This window comes from Zea mays, chromosome 4 (genome assembly GCF_902167145.1).
Source record: "Zea mays cultivar B73 chromosome 4, Zm-B73-REFERENCE-NAM-5.0, whole genome shotgun sequence".
NCBI lineage: Eukaryota > Viridiplantae > Streptophyta > Magnoliopsida > Poales > Poaceae > Zea > Zea mays.
The window spans coordinates 247897673-247922830 of record NC_050099.1 but is presented as its reverse complement, the minus strand read 5'-3'; the positions used below and the strand labels follow the sequence as shown (position 1 = coordinate 247922830).

The 25158-nt window shown below is 46.2% G+C and overlaps 2 protein-coding genes across 6 annotated transcripts; both read left to right on the top strand.

The window, feature by feature from the left end:
* The first annotated feature begins 14889 nt into the window (after positions 1–14889).
* On the top strand, positions 14890–18301 carry LOC100384716 (uncharacterized). 3 transcript variants are annotated; one of them, XR_004857616.1, is made up of 7 exons: positions 14890–15109; positions 15199–15286; positions 15764–16783; positions 16888–16950; positions 17032–17252; positions 17376–17756; positions 17853–18289. XR_004857616.1 is itself a non-coding variant. In NM_001322319.1 (7 exons), exons 1-7 carry the CDS (start codon positions 15044–15046, stop codon positions 17965–17967), a joined length of 1677 nt encoding a protein of 558 aa, NP_001309248.1. In that variant the 5' UTR covers positions 14892–15043; the 3' UTR covers positions 17968–18281. The 3 variants fall into 3 exon arrangements, 2 of the variants coding, with proteins under 2 accessions (NP_001309248.1, XP_020407306.1); NM_001322319.1 differs by having other exon boundaries at positions 14892–15109; positions 17653–17756; positions 17853–18281; XM_020551717.3 differs by lacking the exon at positions 14890–15109 and having other exon boundaries at positions 15272–15505; positions 17653–17756; positions 17853–18301.
* Positions 18302–19235: 934 nt separating this feature from the next.
* On the top strand, positions 19236–23910 carry LOC103654960 (pentatricopeptide repeat-containing protein At2g17140). Of its 3 annotated transcripts, none has more exons than XM_020552951.2 (6): positions 19236–21808; positions 21945–22074; positions 22720–22851; positions 22941–23057; positions 23169–23308; positions 23439–23910. In XM_020552951.2, exons 1-2 carry the CDS (start codon positions 19338–19340, stop codon positions 22072–22074), a joined length of 2601 nt encoding a protein of 866 aa, XP_020408540.1. In that variant the 5' UTR covers positions 19236–19337; the 3' UTR covers positions 22720–22851; positions 22941–23057; positions 23169–23308; positions 23439–23910. The 3 variants fall into 3 exon arrangements, with proteins under 3 accessions (XP_020408540.1, XP_023158019.1, XP_020408541.1); XM_023302251.2 differs by having other exon boundaries at positions 19311–21808; positions 23169–23335; XM_020552952.1 differs by having other exon boundaries at positions 19323–21808; positions 22941–23048.
* The last annotated feature ends 1248 nt before the right edge of the window (positions 23911–25158 follow it).

Genomic DNA, 25158 nt, shown 5'->3' with positions numbered 1-25158 from the left:
GGAGTCCTCCGGGTTAGCGGGCCCTCGACCCTCCGCTTGCTGAAGGCGATCTTTTTTCGGAGCGCTGGAGGTTGCGCTTTTCCCTGCCTTACCCCGATATTATCAGAGGTTGTTGGAGGATACTTCCTCCTTGGCGGATCTGCGATGCGATGTAGAGTCCCTTCCTCATCCGCTACAAATGAGATAGTTTCGAAGCAGAACACGGATCCGGGGCGGAGGATGATCTTGTGATGGAAGGTGACGACCATTGAGCTAGCTTAGATCGGCAACACACCCCCTACCTGGCGCGCCAGCTGTCGGTGTTTTGGGTCCGGCCGCACACCCGGGGTTGCCCCTCAAGGTGTTTTTTAGGAGTAGGACGATGTTGCCGACTATAGCTCGATGGTTCGTGCAGGGCGCACGAGAAACTGTGAACAATGATGTACAGGTTCGAGCCGCTTAGAGATGCGTAACACCCTACGTCCTGGCGGGAATGTTTTATGTGGCAGATTACAAGGGAACTCTCTAGTGTAAGGAACGTAGAGAGTTGAGGTGGATGGCTGAGTAGTGAGATTGATCGTTCTGAAGGGGTGGCCCCTAGGCCTTATATATTCGACCGTGGGGCGTTACATGTGGATATGATAATAGTATGCGCCTAAATGATAGTGAACCAATTGAGTCTATCTTCCTATAGTTCCGCCGACCCATCCCCGCTTGGTTCTGTTGTACGGGGTTCCAGCGCGGGAGGATCGGGTCAGTGCTGCGATTACTTGCTCGAAATCATTGGGCCGTCTGGGCTTGCATCGATCCGGCCCTATATCAATCTGCTCCGCTGGTCGTTCCTCCCCAGGCCCACGAAGGGATGACCTTACGATTTATTGGACCCTTGGGCCTTTCGTGAGGTCCTTTATCCTTCTAGTGGACCCGGGGGATATCTGTCCCCCACACAAGCCGAACAAAAGGGCCTCATATTCGGCTTGATTGTTAGTGCAATAAGTTTTCAATTAGCTAGAGAAGTCGAAGGAGACATCACTTGGTGAAACAAGTACGATGCCAATTCCTTGCCCTTCATTGCAAACCGACCCATCAAAATATAAAGTCCAAGAAGTAATAGCGAGGTATGACATGTCTAGCTTATGAGTGTCATTAATCTAATGTTATACAATAAAATCCTGCTACGACCTAGCCTCTTATAGATTTCAATGGTTCATAGGCCAAGTCATATTCTATGAGTGCATAAGCCCACTTACCAATTCTACCACTCATAATTGGGTTATGCAACATGTATTTGATCACGTCGGCTTGACCAGAAACCGTGCAATGACTAGACAGTAAATAACATCTACACTTCGTGCATGCATAAAACAAGCATAAGCATAACTTCTCAATAAAAGTGTACCTCGTTTCAGCATCCACCAACCTCTGACTTAGATATGTCACCACATGCTCCTTTCCTTTAGTTTCTTGTGTCAGAACAGCCCCAATGACCTTATCTTCAGTTGCAATGTATAATCTGAATGGTAGTCCTGCTTGTGGTGCTTTTAATGCGGGAGCCGAAGACAAGTATTTTTAATAAGATCAAATGCTTCTTGCTGCTCTGCCCCCAAGTGAATTCGGCATCATTCTTAAGCCGAAGGATAGGGGTGAAGGCATCAATCTTCCCGGTTAGGTTAGAAATAAACCTTCGTAAATAATTCACCTTGCCGAGAAACTTATGCACTTCGACCTTACAGGTCGGAGGTCCTACATCTCGAATAGACTTGATTCAGTCAGGGTCTATCTCTATACCATGTTCATGGATGACAAATCCTAAAAACTTATCAACCGACACTCCAAAAGGACATTTACGTTGGTTCATTTTCAAACCATACCAACACATTTTATCAAAGGCTTTGCGCAAATCAACTACATGAGAACTAAACTCAGCCGATTTGACTACAATATCATCAATGTAGACTTCCACAACATTTCCCAATAGCTCATGAAAGATCAAATTCATAGCCCTCTGATAAGTAGCACCAGCATTTTTCAGACCAAATGTCATGACAACCCACTCAAATAAACCAATGAAGCCTCGACATATGAAGGTCGTTTTAGACGCATCTTCTTCGACCATGAAAATCTGACTATATCCGACATTACCATCAAGAAAGCTAATAACTCTATTCCCCGATGCATTATTGACTAATGAGTCGGCTATGGGCTTGGGATACTCATCTTTAGGAGTTGCTATATTTAAATTGTGAAAATCAATGCATACTCTAAGCTTACCTGACTCCTTCTTCTCCACCGGCACAATATTGGAGACCCACTCTGCGTATCTGCAAGGTCTAATAAAATTAGCTTCTAACAGCCGGTGGATTTTGTCCTTGATTCATGGGAGAAGGTTTGGACAAAATGTTCTAGCTTTCTGCTTGAAAGGTCTCAAACCGGACTTAATGGGCAGCCGATGCTCTACGATCTCTCGGCTTAATCCTGGCATCTCAGTGTAATTCCAAGCAAAGCAATCCGAATATTCCTTCAATAGACCGATCATTTCATTTCTAGGATCGATCTCCAGGGTCTTGTTTACAAAAGTCCGCCTTGGAGTTTTACCATCTCCTATGTCGATCTTCTCCAAAGGATCGAACGATGTAAACCGCTGTCCTAGTTTATCGAGATCTCTGAATTCCTCTATCATGTCCCCCCACAGAGGAATCAAACGATCTTTGTGTGATGGCGGACTCTCCGGTCTCGGGGGCCGGATCATCCGTGATACTGTTTTTATGCTGTGGTAGATGTTCGGTCTTAAAGACCGAACTGTTTTGTGAAAGACCGGACCATTCGGCCTCAGAAGCCGAACTGTCCGTGACCGAGGACTCATGAATTTTGTGTGTACTCATCATTTAAACTTCATTTAGGATTTAGCCGATTCTCATCGGCTCTAGCATTACAGGAATGAAAACCCTTCTTTTCTACTGGTAATCAGAAAAATCTACTCATGTGAGACATGTAGCAGTCTCATAAGTCCAGAGTACAAGGGCATCGGCCACAGCGATACAGGCCGATACATCAGCATGTACTTGTTCTACATCATCGCCGACCCATTGTATTAACATTTGATGTAATGTAGAAGGTATACATTGGTTGGCATGAATCCAATCTCTGCCTAGGATTAGACTGTAATTTCCTTCTACATCAGCGGCGAAGAATGCAGCAGCAAGGGTCTTAGTCCCGATGGTTAATTCAACGGATGTGACTCCCCTGGCTTTGATCGAACTATCAGTTCCAACACCGCTGAGGGTCATGTTGGTCTTGACAAGTTCGTCATCTTGTTTACCTAATTTTCTATACAATGAATAAGGCATTAGATTTACAGTTGCCCCTCCATCTACCAACATTTTAGCAACCGGTATCCCATCAATGTGACCGCGCACGAAGAGCGGCTTTAAATGATTTACCGATTCCTTTGGTTTAGTAAAGGCGACTTCTTTAGGACCAAAATCAAACTGGGCAACAATAGGTTCGTCGTCGCCGATAATAGTACAATCGGCAGAAAATGTAATAACATTTACTTCCATACCTAGGCGCTCTGGAGAAGCTTCGTAGTTGACCAGGTCTTCTCCCAGTAGGTCGTCCTCCTCCATTGATGTCGGTATGTCGTCGGAGGCGTCCTGGTGTGGTGCGGATGGTCCGGACTCAGGGGTCGGATGGTCCGTGCCTGGTGCAGATTGTCCAGCCTTGTTAGCTAGGCTGTCTGCCATACCTGCAGGGTGCTGCACAAGTGTTGTTTTATTTTCTATTTTTGTGGTCGTTTGCTTTTGCTCAACGGCCTTTGGTCTCCATTTCTTTTGCGGTGGTGGGTATTGTGGATGTGTGTCATTGAATATCTTTTCTGCCTCCTTTTCCTGGTTCTCTTTTGCTCTTAGGCGTTGTAATTTTCGCTTTTGGGACCGTGTCAATCCCACTGGGCACCATTGAGGCATGGAGTATTTTGGATCAGCTGTTTTGATGGTAGTCGTATCTTCTTTTTTGGTTGTGTTGGCCGATTCACCAAAAATCATCGGCCCTTCATTATCTTCCTGTATGATGACATCTGCAGTACCTATTTTGATGATATCCTTTTTTATTGTTCTTTGGTCGCTGCAGGTATATGTCCCCTACTGGATTGGTCGGTCTTTGAGGCCAAGTACTCCGGCAATCTTGTTGGGCCTGTGTCTGGTGACCGAATTGAGCGGCGCTCAATCGGTCTTGTACTGGAGGTGCCAACATGTTGAATACAGATGTTTGGGGTGCCCCCCAAGCGGGGTACTGTGGCATCCCAAATGGATATGGTGGCATGCCCCACATTTGATTTGGGACATATGGTGGAGGTATATATGTGTATGGATATGGCATAGGTGGATAAGGGGATGGAGGTGTACATGTAGGTATGTTAGGTCTCAATTGGACAGTATGACCTTCCATTTCTTCTGATTGGTGGGGTGGTCCAATCGGTCTTACCTGTTGTTGCTCCTGAATGGGCGAGCGAGGTCGCTTCACTGGCCGGTCACTGGGGTCGGCCTTATTTTTCACGTATTTGGACAATAATTGATCGAAAGTCAGGCCAGATTTGACTAGCCGACCAGCTGCTTTAAATGTATTTGTTTTCCACGTACCTATCTCTGGTCGTCATGGTTTGAAGGTACGCTGTCGTTGTGGGTCTTGAGTATAACCAGACCGTCCGTTGGAATCCTCCTGACCGTCTGGCGTGGTCCCGGACCGTCTGTGCCTATGTGTTGTACCGTTCGAGATGTGCAGCATGGGCTCCTGCTCCTGTCCCTTGGTCTGCGCTTGCCCCCTAGTGTTGGAGGTCGTGATGGTCACCTTAAGAGTTTCCCCTCCATCAAGGTCTTTTCGGCCACCACCTTCCTGCAAGAAATCTTACGATTCCCATCGGCCTCTCTTGCGTTGCCGATGATTACCTCTTTGCCTTTGCCTTTATCGGCTGTGTTTGGCCGAATCAGGACCCTCTTGCCCTCGAAGTCGATCATGTTCATCGGAAAGGGCTCCGTGTCTACCCGCATTTCCTGAAATTTCAATCGTCCTTCGTTAATGGCCGATTGAACCTATCGACGGAATACATTGCAATCATTAATGGCATGAGAAAATGAGTTATGCCACTTGCAGTATGCACGACGTTTTAGCTCGTCGGCTGATGGAACAGTATGATCTATTTAATGTTGCTATTTTTGAGTAATTCATCAAATATTTTATCACATTTACCAACATTAAATGTAAACTTAACTTCCTCTTGCCGTTTCTTTTGAACCGGATGCAAGGAAGAACAAGCCAAAGATTTGGCCTGCTTTGGCCAAACCATTTCAGCAGCATATACTTCTGTTGATTCGTCGTCCGAGCTACTCTGGGCGCACTCTACTATATGGACATTGTGACGAATGGTTTTGGCAGTCTCTTTGCTTCGGCTTTCATAAGCCAAAGCTCTCTGGTGTAATTGTGCTAGCGTAAAAAATTGGATACCTTCTAATATTTCTTTTTATATAATATCTCAGTCCATTAAAGGCTAATCCTGCTAGCTGTTTTTCTGCTAAGTGTATTTGGAAGCATCGGTTTCTTGTATCCCTGAATCTCCGGATGTATTCATTAACTGATTCGTCCTTCCCTTGTCGCAGGGCCACTAGGTCTACCAGATCTAATTCATAATCACCGGAAAAGAAGTGATCATGGAATTTTTGTTCTAACTCCCCCATGACAAAATAGAATTAGGAGGTAAAGTGGCGTACCATGCGAACGCGGTTCCTGTTAAAGACAATGAAAATAAACGCACGCGAAATGCTTATGTGTCGGCCAATTCTCCTAATTGTGCTAAGAACTGGCCTATGTGTTCACTCGTGTTTTTCCCTTGGTCACCCGAAAATTTTGCGAATTCAGGTATCCTGGTTCCCTATGGGTATGGGTGGTGATCAAATCGGCTGTCACAAGGTTTCCGATATGATTGCCCCCCAGGGACCATGCTTACTTCGAGCTTATCTCGGAACGCCCCGGCTATTTCCTCCCTCACTATATCAATGGCAGTTGGTGCGAGACCACCGACTCTCTGGTCAAACATAGGTGGGGTTGGCTGGATATTGGCATGTTGTCTTCCCCCCATTGGTTTGAGCTATGTGGTGCATTGCCATTTGCCCTATATGGCTCATATGATTGATCGTTCCTTTCTGGTCTTCTAGGCAGGGCCGGAAAGCTTTCCTAGGCTCTTGATTTTGTATTAATGGGTTGATGCATTGCATAGTATGATGGGAAGTGTTGCTAGGACGGGTGAGGATTCAGGTAATAATCCTCCTCAAATAAGTCATGCGCGGACTGTCCGGACATTGGCCCGGACCGTCCGTGATTATATGCGGACCGTCCGTTGTTGTATGTGGACGGTCCGACTGGTAGTTTAGATTATGTGCCATATGTTATAGCTCGGGTGCATGTCTGGGTAACTCATTAAAAATGGGCCCGGCCATGGCTGGCCCGGACGGTCCGTGCTCACGTGCGGACGGTCCGGGCATGTGCAGATCGGCTGATTTACTGTCGATTTGCGGTTGCTCAGGGTATGTATCCATCGGCATCCCATAAAGGGGTTGTGACTGGTCATGACAATCTATAGCCGATGTATTACGAGTGTTACACCCTAATTCAACCTCGTGCGAAGGAAAATTTGCAATACTAGATTTATCAAATGCACGTACTAGTCTCTTATAATCGTTTTGCGTACCCCCTATGATATTTTGTATTTGTTCTTGCTGTTCATCTACATAATTCTTAAGAGATTGTATCTCGTTTGTATTACTTACATTGGGGATATCTGGTGTGGGTCGGAGCGAAGCCGGATCCGTCGCCCGTTGTCGGACGACTTTATTGTTCCTGTCCACCTTGAAGTTGGCCAGGAACTTCGCTCACGCCTCTTGAATCAGCTGCTCCTTATGCTCCTCGAACTGTAGCTGTTCGACAGCCGACAAGGTTTCCCAAGTCGGCTCTATAATGTTGCTGGGGGAGACTTCAAAACTATCCCTTGAACCAGCCATTGAGGGCTGATTTTATGGGTCTAGACGTGTTGTCCCCAGCGGAGTCGCCAAAAAGTATGTTGACACCTTTTTGGGCCGCCAATCACTCAACACGAACCAGCGGCAGTGCTCTCTGCACAGGGGCGGACGGTCCACGACCAGGGGCCGGACGGTCCACGGCCTGGTGCGAGGCTAGGGTTTCCTGCCTGACGGTCGAACGGTCCGCGCCTTGGGGCCGGACGGTCCGCGCGTGCGCAGGGGCGGCGGAAGATCGCCGACAGCGCCTGGATCTCGCTCCTGAGAGGGACCCCGCCGGGGAGGAGAGATCCTAGGTGATGTCTAGGCTCGGGCAGACCGACCTAGACTCCTCTAATCAACATAGAGTCAAAGAGAAGCAGAGAATTTGGGGATTGAGAGGCTAAACTAGAACTAGACTAGAACTACTCCTAATTGTACACAGAATAAATGTGAGATAAAAGTGTTATTGATTCGATTGATGATTACAAATCAGCCGTATACCTCTCTATTTATAGAGGAGGGGGCTAGACCCTTTACAAACTAATCTCCCGAGCTAATTCCACGAATCTAGCTAACAACCGTAGCACAAAACTCGGAACCCTAATCTGCTCTGCGCACGTGCGCACCGTCCAGCCCACAGGCGTAGACCGTCCGGACCGTGGACCGTCCGGCCTCAGGGCGGACCGTTCGCCGCTCATTTTGGAGCTCAACAACATGTTCCTTAGTGCGACGCATGGAGCCTCTTCATCATCTAGTTCATCAAGATCAACTTGCTCCACTTGGGAGCCATTAGTCTCATCAAACACAATGTCACAAGAAACCTCAACTAATCTAGTGGATTTGTTGAAGACTCTATATGCCCTTGTGTTTGAGTCATAACCAAGTAAAAAGCCTTCTACAGCCTTAGGAGCCAATTTAGATTTTCTACCTCTTTTGACAAGAATAAAATATTTGCTACCAAAGACTCTAAAATATGAAACATTGGGCTTTTTACTGGTGAGGAGTTCATATGATGTCTTCTTGAGGAGTCAGTGAAGGTAGAGCCGATTGATGGAGTAGCAGGCGGTGTTAATCGCCTCAGTCCAAAACCGGTCAGGAATCTTGTACTCATCAAGCATGGTCCTTGCCATGTCCAATAGAGTTCTATTCTTCCTCTCCACTACACCATTTTGTTGAGGTGTGTAGGGAGAAGAGAAACTCATGCTTGATGCCCTCGTCCTCAAGAAAATCTTCTATTTGTGAGTTCTTGAACTCTGTCCTGTTGTTGCTTCTTATCTTTTTTATTCTCAATTCGAACATTTGTAGCCCATTTTACATAATTGGGGAACAGAAAACAAATTGTAATCTAAAGAATCTACAAGAAAAATATTGGAAATGGAATGGTTAGATGATATAGCAATTTTACCAAGTCCTTTGACCAAACCTTGATTTACATCCCCGAATGTGATAACTCTTTGGGGATCTTCGTTTTTCTCGTAGGAGGAGAACATTCTTTTCTCCCTTGTCATGTGGTTTGTGCATCCGCTATCAATAATCCAACTTGAGCCCCCGGATGCATAAACCTGCAAAACAATTTAGGCCTTGTTCTTAGGTACCCATACAGTCTTGGGTCCTTTGATGTTAGAAACAAGCACCTTGGGTACCCAAACACAAGTCTTGGAGCCCTTGTGTTTGCCCCCAACATATTTGGCAACTATCTTGCCTGATTTGTTAGTAAGCACATAAGAATCATCAAAAGTCTTAAATGAAATACTAGATTCATTTGATGCAGTAGGAGTTTTCCTTTTAGACAATTTAACATGGGTTGATTGCCTAGAGCTAGAAGCCTGATTCTTATACATGAATGCATGGTGAGAAACAGAATGAGTTTTCTTAGCATGAATTCTCCTAATCTTGTGCTCAGGATAATTGACAGGATATAAAATGTAACCCTCATTATCCTGAACCATGAGAGCCTTGCCCTTAACAAAGTTATACAATCTTTTGGGGGCATTGAGCTTGACATTGCTTCCCTGTTGGAAACCAATGACATCCTTAATGCCAGGGCGTCTCCCACTATAGAGCATGCTTCTAGCAAATTTAAATTTTTCATTTTCTATCTCATGCTCATTGATTTTAGTAGTTAATTGTGCTATATGATCATTTTGTTATTTAATTAAAGCAAGGTGATCATGAATAGCATCAATATTAACATCTCTACATCTAGTACAAATAGCAACATGTTCAACACTAGATGTAGAGGGTTTGCAAGATTTTAATTCATCAATCTTAGCATGTAAAATAGCATTCTCATTTCTAAGACTGGAAATAGAATCATTGCAAACATTCAAGTCTTTAGCCTTAGAAATTAAATTATCGTTCTCAGTTCTAAGCCTAACAATTGATTCATTCAATTTATCAATCTTAGCAATTAAACTAGCATTATCATTTTTAAGATTGGTAATTGAATCATGGCAAACATTTGATTTTTCAACCTTAGCAATTAAACTAACATTCTCAGTTCTGAGGTTAGAAATAGTGTCATGGCAGATGCTAAGCTTCTTAGTCAAATTTTCACATTTTTCAACTTACTGAGCATAAGCATTTTTAACTTTAACATGTTTTTTGTTTTCCTTAATAAGGAATTCCTCTTGGCTATCCAAGAGTTCATCCTTCTCAAGAATAGCACCTATCAATTCATTCAATTTTTCTTTCTGTTGCATGTTAAGGTTGCTAAAAAGGGTAAGCAAATTATCCTCATCTTCACTAGAGCTACCATCATCACTAGATGTTGTATATTTAGTGGAGGCTCTAGATTTTACCTTCTTCCTTTTGTTGTCCTTTGCCATGAGGCACTTGTGGCCGACGTTGGGGAAGAGAAGTCCCTTGTTGACGGTGATGTTTATGGCATCCTCGTCGAAGGAGGAGTCGGTGGAGCTCATGTTGGAGTCCCATTCCCGACACATGTGGGCATCGTCGCTCTTCTTCTTGTAGTACTTCTTTTCCTTCTTCCTCCCCTTCTTATCGTTGTCCCTGTCACTATCACTAGACATAGGGCATTTAGCGATAAAATGACCGGGCTTACCACATTTGTAGCACACCCTCTTGGAGCGGGGTTTGTAGTCCTCCCCCATCATTTGTTTGAGGATTTGACAGAAGCTCTTGATGATGAACGCCATCTCCTCGTTGTTGAGCTTGGAGGCGTTGATGGGGAGCCCACTTGATGTAGACTCTTCTTTCTTCTCCTCCGTCGCTTTGAATGCGACGGGTTGAACCTCGGGTGTGGAGGTGCCGCCTTGCTCCAAGTTGACGATTTGTTTAGAGCCTTTGATCATCAATTCAAAGCTCACAAACTTTCCTATCACTTCCTCGGGAGACATTAATTTGTATCTAGGATCCCCACGAATTAATTGTACTTGAGTAGGATTGTGAAAAACAAGGGATCTTAGAATAACCTTGACCATTTTATGGTCATCCCATTTGGTGCTCCCGAGGTTGCGCACTTGATTCACCAAGGTCTTGAGCCGGTTGTACATAGCTTGTGGCTCCTTTCCTTGGTTGAGGACGAAACGACCGAGCTCCTCCTCGATCATCTCCCATTTGGTGATCTTGGTCACCTCATCTCCCTCGTGCGTGGTCTTGAGCACGTCCCAAATCTCCTTGGCGCTCTTCAACCCTTGCACTTTATTATACTCCTCTCGACATAGAGAGGCGAGGAGTATAGTAGTGGCTTGGGAGTTGAAGTGCCGGATTTGGGCGACCTCGTCCAAGTCATATCCTTCGTCCCCTATGGATGGTACCAGTGCTCTAAACTCGATAATGTCCCAAATACTAGCGTGGAGTGAGGTTAGATGATGCCTTATTTTATCACTCCACATACAATAGTCCTCACCATAAAAAACCAGTGGTTTGCCTAATGGGACAAAAAGTAAAGGAGTGCGTTTAGAAATGCGAGGATAGCGTAGGGGGATCTTACTAAACTTCTTGCGCTCATGGCGCTTAGAAGTGACGGACGCGATGTCGAATCCGGAGGTGGAGGGCGACGAAGAATCGGTCTCGTAGTAGACCACTTTCTTCACTTTCTTCTTCTTGTCGCCACTCCGGTGTGACTTGACGCGGGGAGGTGATTCCTCCCTTCCTTTGGCGGCGGACTCCCTTGATGGAGCCTTCCCATGGCTTGTGGCCGTTTCCATCTCCCTCTTGGCGGATCCTCCCGACACCACTTCGAGTGGTTAGACTCTAATGAAGTACCAGACTTTGATACCAATTGAAAGTCGCCTAGAGGGGGTGGATAGGCGAAAACTGAAATTTACAACTTTAAACACACTAGAAGCCAGGGTTAGCGTTAGAATAAAATCCGAGTCCGGGAGAGAGGGTGAAAACAAATCAACCAAGAAATAAAGCGGATGACACGGTGATTTGTTTTACCGAGGTTCAGTTCTTTTACAAAAAATCATATATACATATGTACAATTTTGTCGGGTACCATAATTAGGGGTACCCCCAACACTCCTAAACTCGGCTGGTAATCACCATCAGCACAAGCTACAGAGACTGATGGGCGCAATTTAGGTCAAGGCTCCGTCTACTCAAGGGACGCGATCTCGCCTCGCCCGAGCCCAGCCTCGGGTAGGAACAGTAGTCCCAGGCGAATTCACGCCTCGCCCGAGGGCCTCCTCAAGCAACGGGCGCACCCTTGACTCGCCCGAGGCCCAGCCCGGGCAGGCTTCGCAGTGAAGCAACCTTGGCCAGATCGCCTCGCCAACCGACCGTATCGCAGGAGCATTCAATGCAAGGATCGCCTGACACCTTATCCTGACGCACGTTCCTCAATCGGCAGGGCCGAAGTGACCGCAGTCACTTCGCCCTTCCACTGACCGACCTGACAGGAAAACAGCGCCGCCTGCCCCGCTCCGACTGCTGTGCCACCCGCCAGGGTGAGGCTGACAACAGCTAAGTCCAGCCTCAGGCGCAACAGGAAGCTCCGCCTCGCCCGACCTTGGGCCTCGGCCTCGGAAGGTGGTCTCCGCCTCACCCGACCCCAGGGCTCGGCCCCCGCCTCGGCCTCGGAAGGTGGTCTTCGCCTCGCCCGACCCCAGGGCTCGGCCTCAACCTCGGCCTCGGAGGATGGTCTCCGCCTCGCCCGACCCCGGGCTCGGCCTCAACCCCGACCTCAGAAGGAATCGCATCCTCACCCCACCCCGGCCTCGGCCTCAGGAGGAGTCTCCGCCTCGCCCGACCTTGGGCTCGGACCGACCACGCCACAGGGGGTACATCATTACCCTGCCCCTAGCTAGCTCAGGCTATAGGGAACAAGACCGGCGTCCCATCTGGCTCGCCCCGGTAAACAAGTAATGATGGCACCCCACGTGTGTCCATGACGACGGCGATTCTCAAACCCCTACGGAAGCAAGGAGACGTCAGCAAGGCCCCGACAGCCCCGCAGCTGTGCTTCTACAGTGCTCAAACGCTCCTCCTACGACCACGACACCGCGTGCACAGGGCTCTAGCACCTCTCGGACAGCCACGTTGGCATGTACATAGGGCTCTGGGTCCTCTCTGCCGGACACGTTAGCATATAGCTACACCCCCATTGTACACCTGGACCCTCTCCTTGCATCCATAAAAGGAAGGTCCAGGACCCTCATACGAGAGGGTGGTCGCGCGAGAGGACAGGCCGACGAACAGGCTTGCACGCTCTCTCTCTCTCCCTCGCGAACGCTTGTAACCCCTACTGCAAGCGCATCCGCCCTGGGCGCAGGATAACACGAGTCGCGGTTCTCCCCCCTTGTGTTCCATCTCGCGCCGACCCATCTGGGCTGGGACACGCAGCGACAATTTTTACTCGTCGGTCCAGGGACCCCCCGGGGTCGAAACGCCGACAAATTTATATTCATTATTATAAACACTTGAGTATGATATTCTACTGGTTAGACAATTTCATTAACATAACCCACCTCTTGCATCACTTTTTAACATAACCCACATTCTGCTCCGCTTTTTAACATTTTATGATGAGTTGATTTAGAAAAATGTAGGGATCTTTTTTGTAAAAAGATGACCGTTGAAACTGGTGCTTTAAGTATAGTAGAGACATATAATACACAAAAAACTCTCCAATCACACTCAAACGTTTTTTACATGATGCAAGTGAGTAGAGTGTGTATTGTATAGCCTCAGGGGGTGTTCTCGAGTGTAAGAAGTGGATGGAAACCAACCAATGTTGAATAAGTGCTCTATTTACAATCCAGCATGAAATCCAACTATTATCTTTGAATGAACAAAAATTTAAGGCATCACACATATTCAATACACCGTAAGTTCCTACGTTAGATACGTGTGGTGCCTTACCCATAGCTATAGTCTCAATATTCATAATTGGATACACACCATTGGTGGAGTTGATCTTAGGCTAACTCCAACCATTCTCTCTCATTTTTCCTATTTGTACTTTCTATTCACATTTAAAAACACCCTCCTTCCCTCTATTTTTATCTCCTCTCCAACCATTCCATCTATTCAGCTTCCATACACTTCAATAGAGTTATTTGACTTTTATAAATCAGTTTTTGAAGTTCTAAAAATACTACAATATTTATAGTACTGTAATACATATTGTTATCAAATAATTAACTTTGAAAATAATTAATTTCATAATTAAAAACACTGATCAAGGAAAGGGGATTAGAGCTCCACATGTATGGTTGATTTGGTGATAAAGGGGTCACGGGAGGAAACCGTTGGAGTGTGCCCCCTCCGTGCGACACAGTGAGCGGGAAGGGGCTGCGTTGGCGCTAACCTTAGTGTAATGGGTAAGGTTATCTTTAGCAGATCTTTTATTTCATTCTCTATTGTAAATTTTATTTCAAACTCTACTATACAAATATTATTATCTATGGTGCAAAAGAGTGTGCTAAATCATATGGTCAACTAACATACTCACAATTCAAATTCACTCGAGCTGTGTTTGGTTCAGCTTTTTTCTGACCAGTTTTTCCGAAAATCTGGCTGTGTAGAGAATCTGGCTGTGTATAGAATCTGAGTATCATTAGGATTACGTGCGGAGGAAGATAAAGTTGTTCATAGGACTCAGGATCTATAAAGTGACGGATTACTACTATTGTGACGACTCAGCCGATTATATGTTTATGTTGATTTTGAATGATTTTTTATCCAAACGAATTTTATAGAAGTTGCTGAAAAGCTGAGTGTTTGGCAGTCCGCAGCAGCTTTTAGACTAACTCCAACGGAGCAGCCAAACGGCCAGCCAAAGCCAATATGGCTGCCGTGGTGCTACTGTAGCGCCTAGAAACAGGTTCCAACAACACAGCCAAAAGGAGCAGCTATTTTAGAGGGGATGAGAGAGAAAAGCTAGATTGGCTGGTTCAGAGCCGGCAGCCATTTTCTCCCCTTCGTCTCTGACAATCCGGACCCACTTCTGAGGCTTCTGGCCACTCGCCCTGGGAACCAGCTATTTTAGCTGCTCCGTTGGATACGACGGACGTATGGATGGCCAGCTAAATTACTGTGGCAAGCCAACGGCCTGAATGTCTGCCCGTTTTGGCTAGTGCCTGTTGGAGACAGCCTTAGTGGCTAGAAGCTGCAAAAAGCTGAAACAAACATGGGCAACACCCAGGCTACAGATCCCAGCATTCAAAATTTAAACCTAGACATTTCCCACCACCAAATTCAAATCTTCGCTTTGCCACGGAGACGCGAACAAATCGACCAGAGAGGAGGCCCCACATGGCCGCCGCAGCCGCGCGGCGCGTGCGCCATCCCAAACCAGCCGCGCCCACCTCCACTCGAATTCAAAATCAAAGAAAAAGAAAACGCAGGCGCAGCTATAAATCCCCCACGCGAATGTCGCAATCCCGTCCGATCCATCTCGATTTGAAAACCGCGCAGGAGCTTCGCGTCTCTTCCTCCCTCACTACCGCTCCGCTCCGCTCCAAAACCCTAGACGGCGCCCGCAGCCCGGAGCCCCGGATCCGCGTCCCGCTCCCCCGGCGTCTCTGCCCGCTGTCGCCGGCTCCCCGATGGACCTCGCGGGGCCGCGCGGGGCCACGGATCCCGCCGGATCGAGGGCCGCGCCGCCGCACGAGGTCGGTGGGCCCGCTCGCGCCCTGCTCGCTCAGTACTTGCTCTGGGAGCCTCGGATGCGCTGACGCGGTCTTGATCGCTGTTCGTGCAGGAATTGGACGGGAGAGGAGGAGGGGCGTGCAGCGGCGCGGCAGCAGTGGAGGGGAGCGCGTGGCGGCTGGCGGTCGCTGGACTGGGAGGTGAGGCCACCCCGCTTCGTGATGTTTCTCGCGCTGTCGTCCCGATCCATGCTTGCCCCCATGCACATGCCTTTACCTTAAATCGGAACGGGCTGGACTAGAAACTGGTGTCAGTTCGTTGGGGCTGTCGTTGTTGCTTGAATTCTAAGCAGCTCTGCGCTTGCTCGTCGCAGTGCTGCTTAGATCTCTAGGCCCCGATGCGTGTTCTTCAGCACCTCAGTAAGACGAAATTTGGTTGCATCACACTCTTTTTAGCAGTCCAACAGTAACTAAGAATTCACATCTACTACATCTTATTAAAGTTTCAACTAGTATCAACTCAGTCTACATACGCAGAATTGGAACACTGTTACACACTGCCCATGTCATAAACTCATAATATCTCTGTGAATCGAATTTGAAATGGAAAATGCCTGTTTCTTTTGTCTGATAAGTCATTTGTTTTTTACTCTGTGCTCAAATAACTTCGTCCTGTAGATCCAAGGGCCGGAGTTCTGGAATCTTTGGGTCAACCTGAAGCACATTTGCACACATGTACCATGGATGTTCCTCAGTTGACTGCTGAAGGTGCCACACAACTTGGAGATAGAGTGTCTTTATTACACCAGACAGGGACACTTCAGTCAGAAACTCCTTGTCTGACCTTAGGCCGTGATTCTAATGCAGTATCAATGGAGAAGCTGCATGCTAGCGATTGCTTGCCCTGTGGTAAAGAGAATGTCGGGACAGGACTACAACCTAAATCTGATCCAGAACGTGCTGATAATAGGATGAGTGTTGCACGTCTTGGGTTGGACCTTAACACAGTAGATAGTCCTGATGTAGCAGAGCCTAACCCTTTCTTCCCTTACAAGAAATTGGGGCAGTCAAAAGTCAGCGATCCATCGGAATGTGGCAGCACTACTGGTGCTATAGAAGAAAGCGAGTCACACAGAAAGTGGAGAGAAATGAAGCAGAATGGCTTTCTTTCTTCATTTCATGGGAATGCGGTGGTGCCTAGGCCACGTGGTCGACCCCCCAAAAGGAAAAGGGATGATGAATTCAAAAAGAGCAGTTCCACACAGCATGTACAGGCTAACAAGTCTGTGAAGGTTGCTGCTCCTAGTGGTCTATTATCTGGGCTAAACCCTGGAATCATTAACCATGTGAGAAATAGCAAGCAAGTTTACTCCATAATAAAGGCTATGGTACACTCTGAGAGGCTTGAGAATGAGAACCACTCTAGTCAAACAGGTGAAAGAGGGAGAGAAGTTAATGAGAGAATTCAGGATCAGAAATATGGTGGTGGTTTCATGAAGTGCCATTTGTTGATAAATGATAATAATGCGGTGTTTCACCAAACACTGCCTAACACATCGCAGTTCCTTGCACAGGATGGTGATAGTCTTAAACTGCAACTCCCATCCGCAGTCACTATGTCTTCAGATAGGACCTTCAGTACGTCAGCTGATGATCCTGCATCTAATCATGATTACATGACTGTACTGTCAGTAAAAGGTATCTTTCATTGCTTTTTTAACAAACCATTTTGTGTAAATTTGCACGGGGTACTACTTCTGGAAATATCCGTCTCATAGTTTTCTTACTATTCTGATGTTCAGCGGCTAGTGTTGCTTCTCAATGGTTGGAATTACTGCATCAGGACATAAGGGGACGTCTTGCTGGTATAATTTTGAAACCTGATGTAAATGTGAAAGTTCTATACATGCATTGTACTCAATGCATTTCTTTTGTTTTTCTTGAAGCTTTAAAGCGCAGCAGGAAGAGAGTCAGAAATGCTCTTCACACGGAACTGCCATACCTAACCGCGACAGAATTTTCATCTAATCAAGAGAACGAATCATCCATTGCAAATACTTCTGAGATTGGATGTACTGACAAAGCGGTTTCAGAAGCTCATGTGGCACGATGGAGGTCTCTGTTTGTTCAGATGGACAAAACACTTCAGGAGGAAGGGAAACAGCTGGTGAGTTTACTGATCGGGTTAGTTTGTGTTATAGGAAAGGAGCACACTATCTGTCATTGTTCGTGTTGGTATATTGCTCTATTCATATTCGGCCTGATTGGTTGTCCGCTTGGCCGCATCCAGGCTCGTCACGCGCGTTGACCGCATGCATGCATATGATTGGTGACCTGCACCGGCCGAGCGTAGTCTGCATGCGCGAGTACAACCTAGTTATTTTCCACCACTTCCACCTGCACACGCAGAGATGCTAGGAGAGAGCTTCGCTGGTCACCCAGGCCGACGCGAGCCTGATTCCCACGAACACATCAACCAATCACGCAGATTGTTTGTATAAGATGCATTGTGTTTATGCTCATAGAGTAGGTATATACAGTACCTGACTTCTTAATGCTTGTTGCAGGAGAACAAGTTGAAGCAAGTGCAAGAAATGCAATTGAATTGTGATAAAGGCCTCAAACACATGACCTGTGAAGCTCCTCTGCTAGGACCTATGGCTGAACTATGGTTAGTTCACTTAGTTGTTTACTTTCTCTTTTTTGACCCATTCCACTTAATGATTGAGCAAGTGTCTAACTGAAGTATGCCAATCTGTCTCTTCAGGAAGCTGAAGAACCCAAATATTTCCGAGAGCGAGTGGGCGGTGCAAGCCGCTGCCGCATCGATCTACTCGACCTGCAACATGGTCATGAGAACGGAGAACGTGCCTTGCTTTTGATACCACACTTGTACTTTAGTTTTTTGCTTTGGGCGTGTTCGGCTGGCTACAAGCCGACACTGTTGCAGCTGTTTGGATTGCTGCAGCTGCAATCCATAGAGAGAAAAATACTGTAGAAGCCGCAGCCGCAGCCGGATTGCAGCCGCAGCAAGCCGCAGCGAACAAGCTTACCTCAAACCAGGTCTTCTTTCTTACCTTTACCCTATGTGAATCGTGATCCCTTGTCCATTACAGTAGTGGCGACTGGCGAGTGATGTAACAAGAACAAACTTGTGATGTATGTTATCCCGAGCCTACAATTTCACAGGCACATGAAACAGCACATTCTTTTTCATGGAGTTGAGGATATTCATATCCTACCGTTTTGGTTCGGTGAGATGGTCGAAATAGAGATTGCCACCTTGTTAAATTTTTAACTGACATGGTCGATCTTCTGATTGGATGATTACGCCAGTATTTTCTTTCTTTTTCACCCTTTCGGACCAGGGGTTTGCTCTAGAAAAAAAATATAGCTGTTTAATTTATTTGTATCATCTAAGTTGCAACAGCTGTTTATATATATGGCACTCTTTTTGTTCTAAATTAAATATATAGAGGTTGGAGCTTCTCTTTCAGTCTAGATTTTCCTATCCCGCCTCCTAATCTTTCCTTGAAAAAAACAATCTCGAGATGTTTGTGTGCTTGTCGACTCACCAATCTCGAGATGACGTGCAAAGAATAATAAGTATGGTTTGAAGCGATTTATTATAAATAGTTCAAAATTCATAATGCAAAATCGTTTTAGCAAGATTTCTAAAAATAGTTGGAGTAACCAACTGATTTTGCGTCCAACATATTTTAGTCATTTGAAAAATTTATTGATTTACCGACTACTCACTCCACTCTTAAATATATGACGTTGTTGATTTTTTTAAAAAACTTTAACCACTTGTATTATTTAAAATATATATTTAAAAATGTAAAATTTATAGTCATACTCCCGTGATAAAACAAATTATAATAAAATAAATGACAATTCATATTTTTTTTCTAAATAAGTTGAGTAGTCATTTTTTTAAAAAAAGTCAACGACCTTATATATTTAAAAACGGGGCAAGAATTACTAAATATAGTCTAATAAAAAAATAAATCAAAATTAAAAGCATACTATTTTGATGCTAATCTCTACAAAAGATATCATTTTAGAGTGAGTGAGGTGTGCCTGTGAAGGCTTGAACATCTTGACCAGATTGATTATTAAGCACAAGCTACAGCCTACCCCACCTAGCAGTGTCAGCGGACCGGGCCGTTGACCCCACTGGGCAGCAAGTCCGGGCCGGTTTAAACCTATCGGCCGCTGCGCACACCCTCCGGCAGCCCGCCACCCTCCCATGTCCTCCTACCCCTCCGCCGCCAACCTGCTCGCGCTCCTCCGCCGCAACGCCGCCTCCCCGGCCGTCGCGCTCCGACTCTTCCTCCACCTCTCCTCCGCGGCCTCCCTTCCCCCGCCGCGCTGCACGTCCTTCCTCGCCCGCCTCGTCGCCGCGCACCCCGCCGCCGGCGCGCTCCTCCCGCGCCTCCACCGCCACATCCTCTCCTTCCCTGACCCCTGTCCCCACCTCCTAGCGCTCCTCTCCTGCTCCGACATCCTCCCGCTGCGCCTCGCCATCCCCGCCTTCCGCTCCCTCCGCGCGCTCGCGTCCGCGCCGCCGCCGCCCACCCCCGTCTACAACCGCCTCATTCTCACCGCGCTCCGAGAGTCCCGCCTCGACCTTGTCGAGGCGCTCTATAAGGACCTGCTCCTCGCCGGCGCCCAGCCGGACGTTTTCACTCGCAACCTTCTGCTCCGGGCGCTCTGCGACGCGGGCCGCATGGAGCTTGCCCAGAGGGTGTTCGAAGCAATGCCCGTCAGGAACGAGTTTAGTTTTGGGATCCTGGCGCGAGGGTACTGCCGTGCGGGGAGGAGCGTTGATGCTCTTAAGGTACTCGACGGAATGCCGAGCATGAACCTGGTGGTTTGCAACACGGTGGTCGCAGGATTTTGCAAGGAGGGCCTGGTGGAAGAGGCTGAGAGGCTGGTGGAAAGGATGCGTGTGCAGGGGCTGGCACCAAACGTTGTCACGTTCAATTCAAGGATCTCTGCACTCTGCAAGGCTGGGCGGGTGCTGGACGCTTACAGGATATTCAAGGACATGCAGGAGGATTGGCAGCATGGGCTGCCGAGGCCCGATCAGGTGACTTTTGACGTAATGTTGAGTGGGTTCTGTGATGCTGGGTTTGTTGATGAGGCACGGGTTCTGGTGGATATTATGAGATGTGGTGGTTTCCTGAGGAGGGTTGAGAGTTACAACCGCTGGTTGTCAGGGTTAGTGAGGAATGGGAGGGTCGGCGAGGCACATGAGCTTCTGAGAGAGATGGCACATGAACGGATCCATCCTAATAGCTACACATACAATATTATCGTCTCTGGGTTGTGCAAGGAGGGCAAGGCATTTGACGCAAGGAGAGTAGAGAATTTCATTAGGAGTGGTGTGATGTCTCCAGATGTTGTGACTTACACTAGTTTGCTCCATGCCTATTGCTCAAAGGGCAACATTGCTGCTGCCAACAGGATTCTGGATGAGATGGCGCAGAAAGGGTGTGCACCAAATTCATTTACCTACAATGTTCTGCTGCAGAGTCTTTGGAGAGCTGGTAGGACCACAGAGGCAGAACGGCTGTTAGAGAGGATGAGTGAGAAAGGATACAGTTTGGATACGGCTGGCTGCAATATCATTATTGATGGGTTATGCAGGAATAGTAAATTAGATGTGGCTATGGGCATTGTTGATGGGATGTGGGAAGAAGGAAGCACAGCTCTTGGCCGACTGGGGAATTCATTCCTTAGTGTAGTTAGTGATTCTTCCATCAGCCAAAGATGTCTTCCTGATCGGATCACATATTCTATTTTGATAAGTGCATTGTGCAAAGAAGGCAGGTTTGATGAAGCCAAGAAGAAATTACTTGAGATGATAGTGAAAGATATTTCCCCTGATTCAGTTATATATGACACCTTCATCCACGGGTATTGTAAGCATGGAAAGACATCTTTGGCTATTAAGGTTCTGAGGGACATGGAAAAGAAAGGTTGCAACCCAAGCACAAGGACATACAACTTGTTGATTCGGGGATTTGAAGAAAAACATAAATCAGATGAGATCATGAAACTGATGAGTGAAATGGAGGAGAAAGGGGTTTCTCCTAATGTGCTGACCTACAATAGCTTGATAAAGTCCTTTTGTCAACAAGGAATGGTTAACAAGGCCATGCCTCTTTTGGATGAAATGCTACAAAATGAATTGGTTCCTAATATAACTTCTTTTGACTTGTTGATCAAGGCTTTTTGCAAGGTTACGGATTTCGCTTCAGCACAGATGGTTTTTGATGCTGCTTTGAGAACATGTGGGCAGAAGGAAGTGCTCTATTGCTTAATGTGCACTGAACTCTCTACCTATGGTAAATGGATTGAAGCCAAGAACATTCTAGAAATGGCACTTGAAATGAGGGTCTCTATCCAGAGTTTCCCATATAAGCAGATAATTTCAGGGCTCTGTGAAGTTGGGGAGGTGGATCTTGCACATAGCCTTCTCAAGTTGTTAATAGCTAAACGACATTTGTTTGATCCAGCAGTGTTCATGCCAGTGATAGATGCATTAGGTGATAGGGGAAAGAAACAGGATGTTGATATGCTGTCAGCAAAAATGATGGAAATGGCTGACCGTAATGATGGTCTTGGAACTGATTCTGGTAAGATTACCCCTGGAAGCTGTAAGCATGAGCATGACAGGAATGGTGAAAGCGATTGGCGTAATCTTTTGCACAGGTATCATCATGATCAAGTTTCTTTTGCTATAACTGACAAAGACAAACCATTCTAGCAAGATTTTTTTTCCTTCACGTTTTTCCTTTGCTTCTTGTGCTCGAGCCTCTAATTATTGAATACAACGGTTGATGTGCAGAGATGACAGTGCCCGCACGATTATGAAAATTACAAAGAGAGTGCGGACAGGGTGGGGTCAAAGAGGCAATGTATATGAGCATAAACAGCAACAGGGTGATGGCTTTTATGTACTCGAGAACACTGGCTAAGTAAGTCACTCTTTACCCTGGGCAATAGATATGCATGGAATTTTTTTGAGCTTTCAGGTAAGCTTGGGTTGGAAGCTTCTGAATGGTTAGCTGATCATATGAAGTTAATTGGAGCACATGTATGCCCAGTTTAGTTTAGCGTCAGATATACCCTTTTACACACTGTAGTGTCAAAAAAAGCATCATCTTGGACATTGCCCTCTGTCCCGTATACATGTTACATGGTTCTGGCCACCGGCTAATTTTGCATTGTATTATTAACATCTACTGAATTGCACTACTATGCAAGTATTTTTTCAGGGGAAAAGCTTTTATGTTTTTAGTGTGGATGATCTCTAACATTTATAATATTGTCTTAGTTGAAGTTACTGTAATTTGATTGCATGAAATCATTTGAGGATGATGTAATGATATAATCAGTTTCGATGAGTAAACATATACATGCCCTTGGCAAGTGCCTATGTAACTGCGAGTCTGATTGAGTAAATTACATTATTTAATTACTAAGTTGGCCTGAATAATCCACTGACATGCCATGGATCTGTAATTTTATGGACTTGGAATGTTTGCTTATATGACAATAGTTTTGACAATATTGTTGCAGAGAATTGGATAACCATGTGGCATACATTTTTTATTGTGCAGGCGTTATGTGATCTTATCAAACTGTCCAAGTAGGCAAGTACTGCAGCGCTATAATTTTGTGCTACCATCTGAGACACAGCTTTTGTTCTATCATGGATTCTTCATCACTGTCGGGAGCTCAGTTTATATCTGGTAAGTTTAAGGGTTATCTGGAATTCATTCTTCAGGAAAGAAGTGCACTAGTTGTTGGCACTCACTAATGAGTATGACGAGTTCGGCAGGTTTGGTCATGGGCATCACTGGGCTCTCTTCAGACATACCTGTGGTGGTGACTGCGAACAACATTGCAACGAGGCTGTCGCTCCCCTCAGCGGCATCGTCAACCTCAGGTGGCGGTCGTAAGTCACTTCTGAATTCTGACCTCTTGGGCTCTGCCTGGCTTGCCTGCTGCCATGCGAAATACGACCTAACCCTAACCTTAACATGAGTTTGTGGGCCTATGTGTGAAGGTGTAAGGTGCTCCGCGACGCAACGGTGACAAGGGAAGTTCAGCTATGCATGGCCGTGCGGAGAGAATGGAGGCTGCACCGGTGACGAGGTTCATGTCCGTGCTTCGGCGGTGTGCGACAAGCGGCAACCCGAGGCATTGGTAACTTGCTAAGACATTTGCCCCATGGTCTCCACGCATTGCTCACCCGGTTCACATTGAAGCCCAGTTTGATCATGATGCGACGTAGATAATTCCACTCAACTCTGTCATATGCTTTTGCCATGTCCAGGTTAACCGCGCAGGCATGAGACTTTCCCTTCTTCGGTCTAAACTGCGTCAGCTTTTGCGGGTTCTTCACCTTTAGGGATCAGTACAAGGACTATATTGTTAAACACCTCCGAAAATATAAATCACCCCCGTTGAGGAGCTCAAGAATCGCCCTTGAAATTTCGTCTCTCAGCAAGTTCCAGCGTCGACGATAGAAGCCAACGGCAAAGCAATTGACTGGGCCATGGAGCTTTATTTGGCTTCAGCATGAAAAGGACTTCCTTAATTTATGTCCCTGTGAAAGGTGAACATAGGACTTCCTTAATCGTTTTCAGAATCAGTTACATTCCTGGGGACATCACACAACACCTCCTCTGGATTAGTATCTTGTGTCGAGAAAACACGTTTGTAGAATTCAGCTGCTCACTTTGATCAATGCAAACTGAACCATCCTGGCGTTAAAGGGCGGTAAATTTAGGCCCTGTTCGGTTGTACCGGAATAAGCCATGATTCATTCCAGCTCATCAAAATCTATATAAATTAGAGAAGTAATCCGGCTAGGAATTAATCCGGGGCTCCAATCCAAAACAACCGAACAGGGCCTTATTTGCTCGTTCCCTTTGTCGTGCTTTGGCCTGGAAGAACCATGTATCCAATCACCAGCCAGCAATAGCGTGCAAACACTGATGCATTGTTTATAGAGTGGAATTTGAAATGTAGAGTGAGATAGGGAAGCCAGTGGAGAACTGGAGATAGCCACAACCAAACATGGGAGCGCTATTTTTTCCATGACCTCCTCCCTCGCCAGTAGAATGTCATCCTCTACGCATGGTCAGGGCAGGTTTTCACATTGCGTCGCCCTTCTCGTCGATTGTCCCAACCGAACAACCATGCGATGTCAATCTCGTTATAAAAGAACCGCAACATCCACCATGGTTCATTGCGTCAAATGTGAGCGGAATCTCCATAAAAGCTAGTGAGCTCTAGCTCTCGTAGAATTTTCCCATAACCTGACTATCAATGCGTTATTTTGACTATCAAAGTGCTAGATCTCTTTTAGAGAGAGTGATCTTGTGTGATTGTCGCTAGCAAGAGGATTAACAACAACTTTAGGCTTGCCTCAACTAGAATTGACCACCAAACCTCAGGATAAAATTTGCCGTATCAACTGGTCTTTCGTTGGTTTGCAATTCCCTAACACAAGCTTATATTCATTTATTTATGCATTTGTGTTTGTGTTGTTGATCTTGTAGCTAGTTTAATTTTGTAGCTAACTAGTTGCTTGATTAGCTTGTGTAGCTAGTGGTATGTCTCTAGCCTAGTTTGTGTAGATTTGTTAGTGAATGGATCTAGTATGTTTTAGGCTTTTGTGTGTTTTGCTCACTATTATGTATAGGATCTTCCGGTGTGTTTAAAATACTAGTCACATCTCTATATTTATAAAGTACCAGTTTCCACACTTTCGCTGTCCTCGTGTGTCGTCAAGTGACATGTGCCATTACTTTTTAGATAGACCGTGAGAAATAAGTAGGGTCGGCTCTGGGCATAGGGCCACCCGGGCGGTCACCCCAAGCCCCCAAATCCTAGGGGCCCATCTCTTATAGTTAATTGTATAGCTAACATGATAATAACTAATGTTAAGTTAAATAATGTAATCTCTAAGTTAAGAGTTTTGAAGTTAAGCTTGGCAGAACCACACGTCTTCTACGGAGATATTTGAGTATGTCAATAAGATAAATTCC

What these genes read in the sequence shown, in the direction of transcription:
- LOC100384716 (NM_001322319.1), top strand. Translation starts at nt 15,044, where the DNA reads ATGGACCTCGCGGGGCCGCGCGGGGCCACGGATCCCGCCGGATCGAGG. An exon ending in AGGAGGAAGGGAAACAGCTG is followed by an intron (nt 17,253 to 17,652) that starts GTGAGTTTACTG and finishes TGCTTGTTGCAG; the next exon opens with GAGAACAAGTTGAAGCAAGT. An exon ending in GGACCTATGGCTGAACTATG is followed by an intron (nt 17,757 to 17,852) that starts GTTAGTTCACTT and finishes CTGTCTCTTCAG; the next exon opens with GAAGCTGAAGAACCCAAATA.
- LOC103654960 (XM_020552951.2), top strand. Translation starts at nt 19,338, where the DNA reads ATGTCCTCCTACCCCTCCGCCGCCAACCTGCTCGCGCTCCTCCGCCGC. An exon ending in TGGCGTAATCTTTTGCACAG is followed by an intron (nt 21,809 to 21,944) that starts GTATCATCATGA and finishes GTTGATGTGCAG; the next exon opens with AGATGACAGTGCCCGCACGA.